The sequence below is a fragment of the Cibotium barometz genome, chromosome 10 (genome assembly GCF_041138505.1).
Source record: "Cibotium barometz isolate CiBa-2024 chromosome 10, ASM4113850v1, whole genome shotgun sequence".
Classification (NCBI taxonomy): Eukaryota; Viridiplantae; Streptophyta; class Polypodiopsida; order Cyatheales; family Cibotiaceae; genus Cibotium; species Cibotium barometz.
This window is the reverse complement of record NC_141055.1, coordinates 9,929,347-9,945,768: the sequence shown is the minus strand read 5'-3', so window position 1 is coordinate 9,945,768 and position 16,422 is coordinate 9,929,347. Positions and strand designations below refer to the sequence as shown.

The following is a 16,422-nucleotide window of genomic DNA, read 5'->3' as shown; positions in this document are numbered from 1 at the left end:
AATGATAGGGAAGTTCTTGAGTACTTTTACATGAATCCTTTATCCTTGGAAATCTTTCCTATATCTGGATTCTCCACACCATAAACATTGTGCAATACATGCATGCTCATGCCGATAGAGAACACAATCATTTGGACAAGCATGATAAGAATTGTAGTCCATACCAATGGATTGCAAGATGGATTTTTCATGCATACGGTCCGTAGGCATCTCGTTGCCCTTGGGAAATATTTGATCTCTCAATGGCCTGTCATATTGGCCATGATGATTACAAAAGGTAAAATAAAGAGATAAAAATGGAAAGGGTGATAAGTACTTACGGAAAAAGTTTTGATACGCTAGTATCAGACCATTTAAATATTGATTGTAAGTTTAGCATTGCAAGGCATGTGTGCAAAACAGATACATGTGCACCATGATAAAGAGGCATACGAGCCAACCTACGTAATTCTTGCTCTTCTCTCGAGGCCTATTCCATGTGTTGATGGACACAGCCCATTTCGTGTATTATTTCTCGCTCAATATTCCCTGTGTCATGTAGGGCGTCTATCATATCATCCATGTCTTGATCCAAGACGCCAAAGAATCCACCATAGTTTTGTGTTCAACATGAGGCTGAGTAGTACTTGCTTGTGTTGTTGCCCGTCTACTCTGCTTGGGTCGAAGGTTCAAGCAGTCGATTAGTTCATCATTGCGAGGGCGCATATTCACAACACCAAGTAAGGCATTTAGACACTCAATCGAAAATATACCATTCAATCTTACATGGTCGCTGCAAATTCTTCGTCATTGTGAGAGATTTGGTACTTGCATCGGTTGCAAGGGCACAAGCATTTTCTCCTCATCATTCGGACGAGATGACGTGTTTGCAGTAGTGTTTTCGCGGTCCATGATTGATTTGGGAGGTATGAATGGCCTAATTTGTGTTTTTTTGGGAGGGGAGAATGGCCTTTTATATATTAGGTACCAATCTATTCGACCAAACAAAGTTCACAATCAAGTGAAAAAGGTGTTGGGGTGCGAAACACATTTGAATTTCAAAAGTTTATTAATATATAATCCCCGTCGTCCTTATAGTCATTGGAAAAACCGTCGTAAAAAATGTATAAAAGAGTCCAAATAAATCATATGGATGTTTTTTTCGACGTTTTTACCAATGTTTTTATTGACGCTATTACCAACGTTTTTACCAACACAGTTATCAACAATATTTTCGACGCTTTTTTTGATGGCGTTAAAATTTATAGTACCCGAAACCTACATACTGGTTCGTTTTTCTTACAACTCTTTAGAAGTTTTGGGTGAAGGTGAGTTGACGCCGCAACTCCTCCCAACACTCTTCCTTCTCCACACCCTTCCTTCACCCCCCGTACCCTTCCTTCTCACCTCTGAGCTTCTACAACATGCTATTTTTTCTCTTTTTTCTACAATCATGTACAAATTGCTCACAACCATCTACTTTGCTTCTTGCAAAGGTAAGCCCTTCTTAGCTCTCTTTAATCTTTGTTTATTTGCTTAACTTTTTCATATCAAGCCCTCTTTATCTCTTCCTGATCATGCTTTATTTTCTTGATTTTGTTATGCAAATTTTCTGGGAGTTTTTTTACAGGTTTTCTCTCACAACCATCTACTTCTTTCAAAGGGAAGCCCTTCCTAGCTCTTCCTAATCTTTATTTATTTACTTAATTTTTTCATATCAAGCCCTCTTTAACTCTCCCTAATCATGCTTTATTTGCAGGTACTCTACAGCTTTCCCCATCCGCTATTAGAGGTAAGCCCTCTAATCTTATGCTTTCTTTCATTACTTCTTTTTACAAATATATGGCCACATGTCCTTGCATGTCATGTTATAGAGGCACATACACAAACCCTAATCCATGTTCATGCATACATGTATGTAGTCATGGATGAGGGATATAGTCCGAAAATAATCCCCTGCATTACCCCCCAACCAACCGTCCCTCCTACTCCATGTGTTATGAGCACCGACCAATTTTTCTCTTTCATTGCACAAGCCACTCCCGAGCAACAAGCCATGGCTCAAGTCTACTTCACCCAAGACAAGCTGAGTGGCCCACCGCAGCACACCCGTGCCATCCCCTACTCACACCCCACCCTCGGGCTATTTCTCCAACGGTAGTAGACGCTTGCGTCGCAGTGATGGTGGTGGTGGTTGTAGCTGTGGTTCCACACTCACACACACACACACATACACCTATATAATGCATATGTATTCACACACATGATCGTTTGACCCATTAGTGCTTGATTACTTTGTCATGAGAGTTTAGTGGCACGTAGTAGCTTTCAGTTGATCATTTTCTGTAGCTTAACATAGTTAAACATCTAGGCATCCTTCCTTAACATCCAAGTATCCCTCCTTATCCCCACCTACCCAAATCTAAAGGGCCTTTGACTACCTCAATTCACTTTCTTTGCCTTCAGCTTTGAGTTTTGACTTGATTTTTTCTTTCAAGTCTTTTTTGACTACCCTACTAATGGAACTATTCTTTCAAGTCTTTTTTGACCACCCCGTCATCAGAACTATTATCTCGTGTATATTTTCCTTCATCCCCTTCTCTTGCCTTGGTGATAATTTCTTCGGTAGTTCTCCAAAAGGTTGCAACTGAATCTTCAAGTTTGCAAACCTATACTTTAGCCATGTGATTTGCTCTAGCAAATAGAATTACCTCGTTTGAGCAAGTTGTGGGGAGGTTTCCTTGGTGTTGTCAAAGCAACCACAAAACTCAACTTCTTTGGCGTGTTCTATTGCTTATATCAATAGCATCTTGAGTTGTGAAGTAAAACCTTAGAGAGAAGGTTTTTTTGGTACTTGCTCTGATCTAGTTGTGTAGCCACAACTATGTGGGCTGTGTGTTGGTGGCGACCTCGTAGATATGTAACAGTGGCAGGCTACTTAGCAATGACATGACTTGGAGCTGCTGAGCTCCTAATTGCTATTATGGAGTTGGATAGAGCAAAGAAAGTGTTGAGCTTCACAACTTGGATAGAAAATGCATTCCATATAACACGAGAAAGAACATTTCTATCACTTTGAATCTTGCAGAAAGAGAAATACACTTATCGTAGTGACGACTCCGCTTCGTCATTAATAACATGCTCTTCTAACATTGGACATGGCTGCCACTTTTTAAACACCATTAGGTGTCACCTCTTCTAAAGAATGCTACTCTTTAACTCGGCATGTCTTGCCTTGCTTTGCCATGCTGATTTCCTTGAGAAACCATTTGCAAAAGGCAAGGTTGATGGATATGAAAATATATAAAGCTTTGAATAGCATAGCATCTAAGACATTATCTAACACCCTAACAAATGAATAAAACCAATGCACTCGCTATACCAGGATCATCACCACATTTTACCAAAATGAATTCCCTATTTCGTAAGATGTATTAGGTGGTGGATACATGATGTAACCACAACTCATATGCTTGCTTTGTGGGGATAATGTTTGAGAGGACCAAAATTCCTGTAGATGTTAAATTTAGAGTACATTGGATTCTCCTCTTACTTGCTCAACTTGACAACCCATGAAATGCCTCTCTTTGGATGTACGTCAGAAATCTGCATTGTAAATGGGGACCAATTCAGAATGTGTCATATGTGAACGGCACAAGGGGCATTCAGGCTTCTGATTGCAACATTCTGCTGCACAATCCCTGCAAAAGCAGCCAAGAAGACAAAAGCATCATGTAAACATTTCAAAAAAGATGGGGCTTAGTGCACAAAATCAACAAACTTGCATGCACCAAAGACACATTTCCATGATTATTGTACACGCCCAAGAGTTGTATAGATAGGAAAGGGGTTACCAGCAAAATACATGACCACAAGGAGCAGCACATTTCGAAAAAGATGAGGCTTAGTGCACAAAATCAACATACTTGCATGCACCAAAAACGCATTTCCATGATTATGTAGTCTAACATGAAAATATATGGATGACCTTGTACACGCACAAGATTTGTATAGAGAATAAAGGGGTTACCAGCAAAATACATGACCACAAGGAGTAGCAGTTGGCCATTTCATTGGACCCAAGCAAAGTGTACACTTACTTCCCTGCCCAACCACCAATAGCATGAAATGAAATTCTACCCAAACAGGATAATAATAGTTTTATGCTTTTTATTCCAAACAAAAAACAGCATCTTTGACTTGAAGTAAACAATAATTTGTTCTGAGGTTACCATCTGTCAACCCTTACCTCCAGAGCACTTCTGCTAGCTGTTGCAAAGTCAGATTTATGTAGCCAATACGCTTCACTGATGGGTTTTTGGTCTTCATCTAGAATTGGAATGCCTTGTCGGCCTACGAATTTGTAGACACTACTTTGTTTCAAAGACATGCATGATAACACTAAAAGTTTGCACCCTTGAATATGAACACATTGGAGTTGTTGCCAGCTTGAAGCTATGACGACATTAAAACAAGCACTCACCTGATTGCGTGACGGAGTGACCCATTGAATGTGGTTGCATAGAAGTTGTCAAAACAGAAATTACATTCTGCCGCAACCAATTGCTCCCAGTCACGCATAGCTGGATCAATAGAAAGACTCCAAGCATGTGGTACCTATAAATCATACCAATGTCCATGGCAAGGAACCCGAATTTCTTAATACATGAAGTAATGAAGATAAGAACATAAGAATACTAGAATCTGATTATATTCAAACAAGTTGTCTAAGAACAACCAAAAAAAAAAAAAACTTGGAAAAACTCCTAGATAAAAGATGTAGCATCCCTCTAGAACGGCCAGTTAACCAAGAAAGGATTTACCCTTTTTCTTAGTCCCTAATAAGAGATGTTGAAGCTAGTACTAGTCTTAAACGCACCCAAACCAAACCCCCCACCCACTAGTCTCTCTCTCTCTCTCTCTCATACACACACACACACGTGTGCATGCATGCATGCGTGTCTCATATGAATTTTTTAATTTCTTTTAGTCTTTTCCATGAAACCCTTGTACTATTTTTGGTCTAATAGACCCCCCCGCGCCCCAGGACTCTGAGCAATGAGCCAGCCTTCGTACCCCCACCCTAGCACAACCTTGAGGAGCTGGATGCCAGCCTCACCCCCCCAAGAGCCATTCACACACACACACACACACACACAGCGCACACGCGCACACATGCACACATATATATATATATATACATATATACATATATATATATATAGAGAGAGAGAGAGAGAGAGTGTTATATTACCATCTTCAAAGACCCAAGGGAAACTTGGGGAATCGATCCTAAGGCAGCTACGGAGAGACCTCCAAGGCTAACGGCTCATAACAGTTCTCTAATGTGACCATTGCCTCGAGGCATGGGCCCTTTTGGGGCCCAGGGGGAGAGGGGGTTGTTGTGAGCGTTGGTGCTGGCCCTCATCGCATTGGCGGTTGTGACCACCAACAGTCTTGTTATGTACCTAATACTAATCCTCAGTATTAGGGCCTAATCTAGGAAGAGGCTGATATAGGTGGCTAGGGTTGATTATCAGTAATTCCATGGATACTAGATATTATGACTGGATAGTTATTTATAGCAACAGTAGTCAATATATAAGTGACTTATGGGTTATTATCATTATGACTTGACAATTGGTATGTGCTTGAACCAAGAGTTGTCATACTCCCACCATGGACATGGGATAACAAATAGTCTTGTCGAGGGCCTGTACGGGCAGGCACTAGTTGACTAGCATGGATCTCAAGGGAGGTCTGCGGATGCGGACCGTGGTTGGGTGGTGAGATTGCCTGCTCCCTTTTATGTTGTGTTGAGCCTCTATTTTAGGGTATATCCTTGGGGGATCTACAAGTCTACAACTCGTGGTCTCGCTTCTCCTGGGATTGAGGGCACCACAGGAGGGAAAGTGGAAGGGCCTTGGGGAGGGTTTTTTTTCTTTTTTTTTGGGGGGGGGGGGGGGGGGGGGGGGGGGGGTTGACGAGGACAAGGCGGGGGCTCAAGCACCTGTCCCAAGGTAGGTCTGATCATCCAGAATAAGCAGCAAGTACTATAATTCACCCCCGCTAGGTGTGAGCACGTATTGGGCACCATCTCGTAAATAGTAGTCACTTAAACACTTAAGTAAATGGAAACAACACAAAATATATTTCCAGAAGTACTCCGCAGTGAGGCCGGGAATCGCAACCTCCCCCCCCCCCCCAATACCAAGTATATTATTGGAGTATTTTATTTGTACAATGTTCTATGAAAGCCAGATTTGGCATAGACAAAGAATGAATACAAATACCAAACAAAGTTGTCAGAGAAGAATTTGTCGATGTAGACTTTCAACAATCATTGGAGAGATGCAAACGCGTCCCTGGTGTTCCGAGTCCACACACGACACTGGTGTGCCTGTACTAGTGCCTGGCTTGCTCTCTCACTATGCAGGAATGTTGAAATACGGAGAACTGGCACTGGTGGACACTTTCGGGCACGATCTCAAGCAGCCGTGACGTTGTCGATGATGTCGTTGTGTGACGGGAGCAATTTGTTGGTCACGAGCGTGCCCACAGGCACGTACGCCACCCGGACAGCAGCAAAACAGTACTCAGCACCTAAATGACAGGTGGCCAGCAACAAAACAGGTCCCCGTACAGGATACGGCCTGCTGACATGGCTGGTCGTACAATTGTATCAGCGCCAGCTGAATCTTTGCATACGGAATGTAGGAGATGGTCACCCTTACCTGCTGATTACGGCTATGTGCTCAGAATCGCGACTGGATAAGTGTAGCACTTGTAGAGAGCAAAATTGATGAAGAGCTTGAGAATGACGATTTGTTGCAGGGAAGGTGAAAATGAGTTGCACACACCAAACATTGGCCACATGGGTGGTCACCCCACTTATGCGGTGCCACCCCCACACATAGTGGCCACCAGGGTGCCCAAGCCAAGTGCCCACCAAGTTGGGCCCCGGGTACTTCATAAAATTGTCCACTCATTTTAAATGAATGTGAACTTGCAAAGGTTATAAACATTACAAAGCATTTTAATAAACTTAATACAAGAGTTTTAGAGTGCACTTACCACCTATTCACAGGCCACAAAACACATCACAATACAGGGCAATCACACCGTTCACAGGTAGGCGTCCCAAGCCCGTGAACGGGACATTCATAGCAGGCGAACACATGAAAACAGTTTCAAACATGCAAACACGTATGCATGTGCACTTTGGTATGAGCAAATCTCCCGGATATGGAACAAGTACAGCACTGGCATTTCTGGGCACAAGTCCAGCACATCGAAAAGCGCAAAACTGGGACCTCGGGCACTCAGATCCACACAATGGCCATTAGCAGCCACTCGGATCCTGGACACTCGGATCCACAAACTGGCCAAAAACCGGCACGAGAAACTAGGATCCCGGACACTTGGATCCACAAGCTGCCATAAACAGGCGCAAGAAACCCATACATGTCATAAAGAGGCACTCATGGGCACCGCCCATCTTGAGCAAACCCATACATGTCATAGACTCCTCATGAGTACCATCCATAGTCCCATATACATGTCCAGCCATAAAAATAGGAGATGGTGACAAGCGGGGACAAAAAAGGGCGGATAAAGAGGATAAGACCACCATGTTAAGCGGCAACATGGCAGGGTCACTTGGTCTTCAACCACATGTTTCAAGGTTCCATTACCCTGGAATCAAAACCACTCTAATGACTCCATGGTGAATGCACAAGCAAGACTTACGCCTACACACGTGACATCATAAAACAACACAACACGTTGAATGGTAACAGGCTCATAGTCCAACCCAACATCACTGCCCAGGCCCCAGCATCAGACTGGGCAGACAGAGGGGGCTGACGAAGGGGGCACAAACTGTGTGAAGGGTGGGGGTGGGCAAACGGCGCGTGCAGGAGCAATGGTGGGGAAAGAAGGGGGGGGGAGTCAAATGCCTATGGTAGGATTCATATCACAAGTCAAGGTAAATGCACTCCTAATGGAAGTTCTCACAATTCATGCTTTTACCTCTACAACTTCCTGCACAGTAGTAGTTAACTAACCTGGTCCTTTGCTGAGGCGGTTTCGTCAGCAAGGCATACTGAATGCCTGCCACACGTTTTGCTACATCATAATAAATCCCTGCAAATTCCAAAATTTCACTTTACAGCATTAAGTAGCTTGTGTGATTTTCCCAAAATCACATAAAAATACCATGTACATAAACATATTTCCTGTCAATTTATTTTTAAAAAAAGTATTTATAGAACCCCTTACATTGATGAACCCAGGTGCTATCTTACGTACTTTTTGGTGTCCCCCCAACCCCCCCCCCCCCCCCCCCCCCCCCCAAAAAAAAAAGGAATTCTCAAACAGACCGTCGTGTGTATAGGGAAATAGCATACCTTTGAAATAGAAAAGCATCAAATTGGCCCGAGTTAACAACACCAGAGCTTCCTTGATAGATGGGAGCACCTGCCATGGTAAACAAAAACCTCTTATCTCTCTAAAACAACATTAAAAAGAACCTAATTATTTTTTTAATAAGCCCTGAATTTAAGCCTACCACAGGCCAGTGCTGAAGTGCTAGTTGCCGCATCCGTTGTATCCGTTGCCACAGACACCTAGATGGCTCTACCGCAACAAGGTTGCTGTTGGGTATTTCTGCTGATGAGGCATCCGTGTCTGAAAATTGAAGTGCAATAGTTTGCTGACTTGCTTGTGAGATCTCTCGTCTGTAAATACAGATAGCACAAATCAAACCAAAGAGAGGCTTGTGGCATCTCATACGCTAGATAGAAAAAATCCCATCATTACAATGATTTGTGCTGATTTGGAAAATGTAGAGGTGTACCTCAGTCGCTCTGCTAGATAAGGTACAGCTGTCTGAAGCAATACAAGCAGTGTGCGCCTTGCTGGATTCAAAGGCAGGCCTGATTGGCCGGCCACCTGTGTACAAAATGTATCAAAAGATTTACATCCCAAGACAATTTGCTCCACTTTAGGAAACACACTGAAAAAACAGTCTTCCTTCTTGAGATAAGGCTGGATACAGAATCGTCCCTTGATCAGCCAAGGAGCAATCATGGCCACCCATATTGCCCGTCCCAACTCCCTATCTGCCCCACAAGCAGGGTGATTGTGTTTCCAGCCTTGAAGTGGCTTTATGTAAAGCCTCTCACATTACCCCAGCCATTCAAAAGGCCACTTATAATCCTCTTTCTTTACCAAATTTACCAATAAAAAAGCTCATCAGGTCAGCACTTGGCAAAAAGTAATATGATGAAATTAACGGATATCCGGGCTCGTGACACCCGCTCCCAAGCTTCTTGAAAGTTGTCCGCAACTTTAAGCTTCGAGCCATCTATCCAAGATATAATCATGTCCCATCAAGTGGGCGAGACAAGACAGTCTCATAAATCCAATATAACTAAAAGAGTCCATGTCCTAAATAAATGGGTGAGACTAAATAAGTCCCAATAATACCAATATCAAAATCATGTCCCAAATAAATGGGCGAGACAAATCAGCCACATAAGTCCACATATCATAACCATGGCCCAAATAAATGGCCGAGACTAAAATACAAATATCCAAATCAAATCTCTCTATCCATACTCCAAAAGTATATCCAAACAAAGAAGTGTTGGTGTCTAATCCACCAACTCCAAGGAGCAATCCCTCATTCCCCAATCCCGAGTGCCACATCAAACGCATGCTACTCTCCACTTGCTTCCATGCTTACATATGTGAACACCAGGATGAGAAATAGAAGACCAATTGACCGTGCACATGGATGTAGAACATCCATTGGATCTAAGCGCTACCATCCAGTCCCCAGTATACCAGATTCCAATCTACTAACACTTGGCATAGACATAAGTTCCCTTGCCAACAAGGTGTTAGTCCACATGACCCTTGGCGTAGACATAAGTCCCCTGCCAACGTGGGATCATGTCCACTCTTACCACTTGCACTCTGTGTTGATACTCTGACCACACACCTCCATGAATCAAATACATCTCAGTAAAGGGAGCCATAAATCCATATGATAATCATGTATTCCATAGATACCACGCTTTTCAACCATTGACAATGTTTCTCTAAAAACAACTCAAGGCAAACAATTCACCCTTCTCCTTGTATATACATACAAGGATAAACACTTATTCAAAATGCATATTTGCTAAACACAAAACAAACACCAATGGAAAAGTACCAATTAACTCGTCCAAGCACAAAGGCGAAGTCTGTGCTTCCAAAATAGATTACACAAATACATATATCCATAAGCCAAACATTCTTCTGCTCATTCTCATGATGCTTGTCTGTTTCCATAAGTGAGAAAGAGCCAAAGCTCAAATACCAAAGTAACTTCGAGTGGGCAAAGATTTCACAAAACACTTAACCATTAATGCAATTAAACACTTAAATTAGCCACTTGTCAAAGTAATACATATACACTTAGAAGAATGCCTCTGTAGAGATTCGACTGCTGTGAATCGCCTGCGAGCTCCGCTTCTCCCCCCCCCGCTGCTTCTCGCCATCGCGCCCCCCTCTCCCCCCCGCCAGTCCGCCTGCATTGCGCCTTCTCTCCCCCGTCTTCTGCCTCACGTCCTCCCCCGCCTCCCTCCTCGTTTCCGCCTTCTTTCCCCCCGCCTTCTCTTCCTTCGCCACCTTCCACGCTGCCGGCCCAGCCATTCCCCCCGCCGCTTGCTTCCTTCCCCCGTCATCTTTTCCTCCGCTTCTCTAACCCCCTTCGCCTCCTTCTCCCCCGCCTCTCTTCTCTCCCCCGCCTCCTCTCCCCCCTCCGCCTTCTCTCTCCTCCCTTCCGTCTCCCCCCTCCGCCTTCTCTCTCCTCCCTTCCTTCTCCCCCTCCTCTCGCCCCTCCGCCGTCTCTCTCCTCCCTTCCGCCTCTCTTCTCTCCCCGCCATAGCGCCCCCCCCCCCCCCCCCCCCCCCCCCCCCCCCCCCCCCCCCATCCTGTAGCCCTCCGCCTCCTTTTTCCTCGCAGGGCTGTGTCCCTCCCGTTGGTGACCCCGGTTTCTGGCTTTTTCCCTTTGGAGGACTCCATGGAAGCCGCTCCGACTAACCCTGCCGATTCCGGTCTCCGTCTGGAGTTCACAGCTGAAGATCTTCAGTTGTTTGTTTCCACAGTTTCCGCTCTTGAGGCCTCCTCCTTGGTCTGCAAGATAGTGGGTAGCCGTCCGATGCGGAGAGAGCTTCGCGACCTTCTGCAAGGCAGCCTTGTTGGCGTGCCCGCCAAGATCGTCAGCGTAGATTTTTTGGGACGTGGCTACTACCAGGTGGATTTCGAGTCCCCACAGGCAGCTCAGATGGTGCTGGCTCGGAGCCCCATTGCCCTCCGCTCATCCCGGGCGTTCCTGGCGCGATGGACTCATGGTTTCGACCCCGCTTCTGACCCGCTAGCAGGCGCGACAGGTTTCCCCGTCACTATCTGCTTTCCTGGACTCCGTAGGGAGTACTTGCCCCTCTTGTCATCCATTGGCAAGGCGTTCGGGCAGGTGGTGGAGACGCCTCAGACAGCGGCTTCAGTGATTGCTCGGGCAGCAGGACTCCCGGCCATTCGGGTTGTGGTTCCGTCACCGGAGTCCCTCCCGAAGACGATCCTTCTCCCTTGTCTTTCTGGAGGTCATATGATACAGCGCGTGGAGTATTCGGGCCTCCCCGGCCAGTGTTACACATGTCGGGAGATGGGCCATCTCGTGTCATGGCCCTGTGAAAATGGAGCAGGACAAGTGTGGGCATGGTGGTTGCAGGGTCAGAATATTTTATGATTCACATGGGGGGTGCCCGGACAGTGTTTATGATGTGTGGACATCCCTAGGTGTGAAGGGGGAAACTAAAAACATTAAGTTTTAATGTTTATTGAAGTTTGCCCCTAGGCCTTAGTGGCCCTAGGAACTTATTAAGTTGGGGCCCTAGGGATTAAATTGAGAAGGAGTTTTCTCTCTCTTCCCTCTCTCTCTTCCCTTTTTGGGGAGTCGTGTAGTAAAAGGGGAGTTTCCCTCATGCGCTTGTGAACTAGCGTGGAAAAGCTCAAGAAGGAGGAGGCGACTGCTGAAGACCAGTTTGGTAGCTGTTTTTCTCAGTAGAACCAGCCGTACAGCACTGTACGGCCAGAACTGGGCACTCTCTCTCTCTCTCTTTCTCCTCTGTTGCTGGCGGCGCACAGGACAGCTGCTGGAAACTCTGCGCAGGAGACCTGTACAGGCTGTACAGACTGTTTTCCAGCCCATACCCTACTGTACGACTGCCGTACTGTGTACGGGCAGTCAGATACAGCACGTACAGGTGCAGGCGGCGTTTTTCTGGGTGCTGGACAGACCTGTGTATGCTGATTCAGGCTGGTACAGAAGTGGACAGCAGGCTGTTTATGCTAGTACAACGCCTGGCACGTATCCCGAGGCGGTACAGACGGGTACTGTGCTGATTTTCAGATCTGTATTTTACAAGGGCAGCATAGGAGTGAGCATCAGGAGGAAGATACAGGCAAGTGCAAGCACACGTGTGAAGCAAGGTTGTGGATTCAAGTGCCTGCAGGCACAGATTAGTGCTGTTGCTTCCTCCAGTGTTGTTTCACGAGCTGAACTCGGTAAGCCTTGACTCTGTTCATCTGTCTCTCTTTCTATTGCTTGATGTCTGCTACAGGTATGTATTATCTGGCTCCTTGTGAGAGGAGGAGTATGGCAGATTGACAAGGGATTAAGACAGGGATTGAACAGCATATGTGTGTTTGAGCTGAGAAGATGTATCATGCTCTTGAGTTATGCCAGATGTATGCCCATGGCTGGCCTGCTTTGTGAACTTGGCTGATCAGAGGGAGGCACAGTGTGTTGCTTGAGGACACAGATCTGTGTGCATAGATCCTCTGTGCTGAGAAGGATTTGTGGGCAGTCAGATTGGACTTACAGGTGTAAACTCTTGGCTGGTTTTTGTGTTGTACTCAGCCATACATATTATTTTAATGGAATAAAGAAATACCGCAAGGGGCGCCAAGCTTTGGGGCCAACAGGTGTCGCTGTGTTTTCAGATTTGGGCACTCTAGCCCCAATCTGTGTTTTGTTTCTCATCTAGACTACAAGTGGACGGGTGATTGCTCCTACCGCACTCTGGTTTTTCTATCAGAGGCCGGTTTCAAGGTTCCGTTGCCGGGACCAATCATCAACTTTCTGAAGGGGGTGAGCTCGTGGTTGCTTTGGAGAAAGCCATTGCTGAAAATTCAGCAATCATGTCTGATACAGAGGAAGAGTACTTCTATCAAGAAGAAGAAGAGCAAGAGACTTCTCCTGAAAGAGATGTATCTGAGGATATTTTTGCAGGGGAACAGGCTGCAGATGTTGAGCCTTATGAGGTTGTAACACAGCCAGAAGATGTGCATGGTAAAGAGGATGATGATGCTCGGTTCAAAGATCGCTTGGCTAGTGTTATGGATACTTTTATGCAGCTCACACAGAGTGAGAGATTTGCTGAATTTTTGAGATCTCGCTCAGAGCCCCGCACAGAGCCCCAGAAAAAGAAGAAGAAGGTTCGTTCGAAGAATCTTTCTCAAGGTCATAGTGGTACCACTCCACAGGATCCATCTCCTGCACAGTTTCCGAATATGCAGCATGCTTTTGGTGCTAACCCACAGAGTTCCTTCTATGGACAGCCACCTATTCCTCAGCAGAACATGCATCCAGGGTACTTTGGTGGTGGCTCGGTGTTTCAATCCATGACTGGGGGTTATCCTCAGGGAGGCATGGGTATGTATGGGCCTTTTGGAGCCAATTTTCAGCCTGGCATGCAAGGGAATATGTATGGTGGTATGCAGTCCGGTATGCAAGGAAATGTGTTTGGAAGCATGCAACCTGGGATGCAAGGCAATATGTTTGGTGGCATGCAGCCAGGTATGCAGCATGGAATGTTTGGAAACATGGCTGGGATGTATGGTATGCCTGGTGTTGGAATGGGAAATGTTGACCCAATGATGGGTATGAATGTTGGGGGCAGCAATCTCACGAAACCACTTCCATATGATAATCTAACGCCTATGGGAAAGGCGAAGGATTACAAGGAAGGGGGAGCTGCAGTGAAGTTTGACACTTTCAGTGGAGCCAAGGATAAATTGAAGGCACTTACCTTTTTACAGCAGTTTGATGCTGCTTTTTCTGGTGGGAATTACACAGAGTCCTCTAAGGTGAGGAAAGCTGCCACTTTTCTCAAGGGCAATGCTTTGCAGTGGTGGTCTACTCTTCTTTTGCAGGGCATAGCACCCACCACATGGGTCCAATTCAAACAGGTTTTCTCTTCCGTATGGCTCACATCTACATTTGAGGTGGATGTTATGACCGCATGGCACAAGCTGGATGCTTCAAAGTGTGATAGTTTGGAGGATTATAACAAGAAGTTTTGGGAAGCTCTACTCCCAGTCACTTCTTATCGTGCCGTGCCATTATCTGAGCAGGTAGAGAAGTATTGTTGTGGGCTGCCCAAGGAGGTACGAGATTACTGTATAAAGACAAGAGTAACGAACATGTCACAGATGATTGAGAATGCTATGACAGCTAATGCGTTACTCACAGGTGGTTCAAAACATGTGTATGGCTCAGAGAGATTGGGACGCTGATCTTGCCATATTGTATATTTCACTTTGGATATTTTGATGCATCACCAGAATGCAATCGAGGACGCTTGCCATCTTTCAAGAGGGGGGTATGTCATGGCCCTGTGAAAATGGAGCAGGACAAGTGTGGGCATGGTGGTTGCAGGGTCAGAATATTTTATGATTCACATGGGGGGTGCCCGGACAGTGTTTATGATGTGTGGACATCCCTAGGTGTGAAGGGGGAAACTAAAAACATTAAGTTTTAATGTTTATTGAAGTTTGCCCCTAGGCCTTAGTGGCCCTAGGAACTTATTAAGTTGGGGCCCTAGGGATTAAATTGAGAAGGAGTTTTCTCTCTCTTCCCTCTCTCTCTTCCCTTTTTGGGGAGTCGTGTAGTAAAAGGGGAGTTTCCCTCATGCGCTTGTGAACTAGCGTGGAAAAGCTCAAGAAGGAGGAGGCGACTGCTGAAGACCAGTTTGGTAGCTGTTTTTCTCAGTAGAACCAGCCGTACAGCACTGTACGGCCAGAACTGGGCACTCTCTCTCTCTCTCTTTCTCCTCTGTTGCTGGCGGCGCACAGGACAGCTGCTGGAAACTCTGCGCAGGAGACCTGTACAGGCTGTACAGACTGTTTTCCAGCCCATACCCTACTGTACGACTGCCGTACTGTGTACGGGCAGTCAGATACAGCACGTACAGGTGCAGGCGGCGTTTTTCTGGGTGCTGGACAGACCTGTGTATGCTGATTCAGGCTGGTACAGAAGTGGACAGCAGGCTGTTTATGCTAGTACAACGCCTGGCACGTATCCCGAGGCGGTACAGACGGGTACTGTGCTGATTTTCAGATCTGTATTTTACAAGGGCAGCATAGGAGTGAGCATCAGGAGGAAGATACAGGCAAGTGCAAGCACACGTGTGAAGCAAGGTTGTGGATTCAAGTGCCTGCAGGCACAGATTAGTGCTGTTGCTTCCTCCAGTGTTGTTTCACGAGCTGAACTCGGTAAGCCTTGACTCTGTTCATCTGTCTCTCTTTCTATTGCTTGATGTCTGCTACAGGTATGTATTATCTGGCTCCTTGTGAGAGGAGGAGTATGGCAGATTGACAAGGGATTAAGACAGGGATTGAACAGCATATGTGTGTTTGAGCTGAGAAGATGTATCATGCTCTTGAGTTATGCCAGATGTATGCCCATGGCTGGCCTGCTTTGTGAACTTGGCTGATCAGAGGGAGGCACAGTGTGTTGCTTGAGGACACAGATCTGTGTGCATAGATCCTCTGTGCTGAGAAGGATTTGTGGGCAGTCAGATTGGACTTACAGGTGTAAACTCTTGGCTGGTTTTTGTGTTGTACTCAGCCATACATATTATTTTAATGGAATAAAGAAATACCGCAAGGGGCGCCAAGCTTTGGGGCCAACAGGTGTCGCTGTGTTTTCAGATTTGGGCACTCTAGCCCCAATCTGTGTTTTGTTTCTCATCTAGACTACAAGTGGACGGGTGATTGCTCCTACCGCACTCTGGTTTTTCTATCAGAGGCCGGTTTCATCTCGCACGCGCTATGCCGCCTCTGGACCCCCTGCAGGAGTCCCGAGGGGTGGCCATCCACTTCAGAGACCGGACATCCCTGGCTCGCCACAGCAGCAGGCGCCATCATCTGATGAGCAGGCCCCGGCGGAGGATGCCGCGCAGTCCCAGGAGGCTGGCGGATGGCAGGAGGTTCGCCGGCGGAAACGCCCGGCCTGCAGGGACCGTCGCAGACGCCAGCAGGCAGCACAGGCTGGCGGACAGGCTGGCGGACAGGCGACTCCGGGTGGCGTACAGGCACCTACCCGCA

At 46.1% G+C, this 16,422-nt stretch overlaps 1 protein-coding gene across 1 annotated transcript in view; it reads right to left on the bottom strand.

Moving 5' to 3' along the window:
• Nucleotides 1-3,377: 3,377 nt before the first annotated feature.
• The window catches only part of LOC147634542 (peroxisome biogenesis factor 10-like), a 102,580-nt gene continuing 89,535 nt past the window's right edge, over nucleotides 3,378-16,422 (bottom strand). Inside the window, exons 5-12 of the mRNA XM_086803622.1 lie at nucleotides 8,837-8,931; nucleotides 8,549-8,717; nucleotides 8,388-8,457; nucleotides 8,046-8,124; nucleotides 4,463-4,596; nucleotides 4,229-4,332; nucleotides 4,010-4,083; nucleotides 3,378-3,680 (exon numbers count right to left, since the gene is read on the bottom strand). Coding sequence (XP_086659748.1) covers nucleotides 3,578-3,680; nucleotides 4,010-4,083; nucleotides 4,229-4,332; nucleotides 4,463-4,596; nucleotides 8,046-8,124; nucleotides 8,388-8,457; nucleotides 8,549-8,717; nucleotides 8,837-8,931 — 828 coding nt within the window. The 3' untranslated portion in view covers nucleotides 3,378-3,577. The remainder of the gene's footprint in view (nucleotides 3,681-4,009; nucleotides 4,084-4,228; nucleotides 4,333-4,462; nucleotides 4,597-8,045; nucleotides 8,125-8,387; nucleotides 8,458-8,548; nucleotides 8,718-8,836; nucleotides 8,932-16,422) is intronic.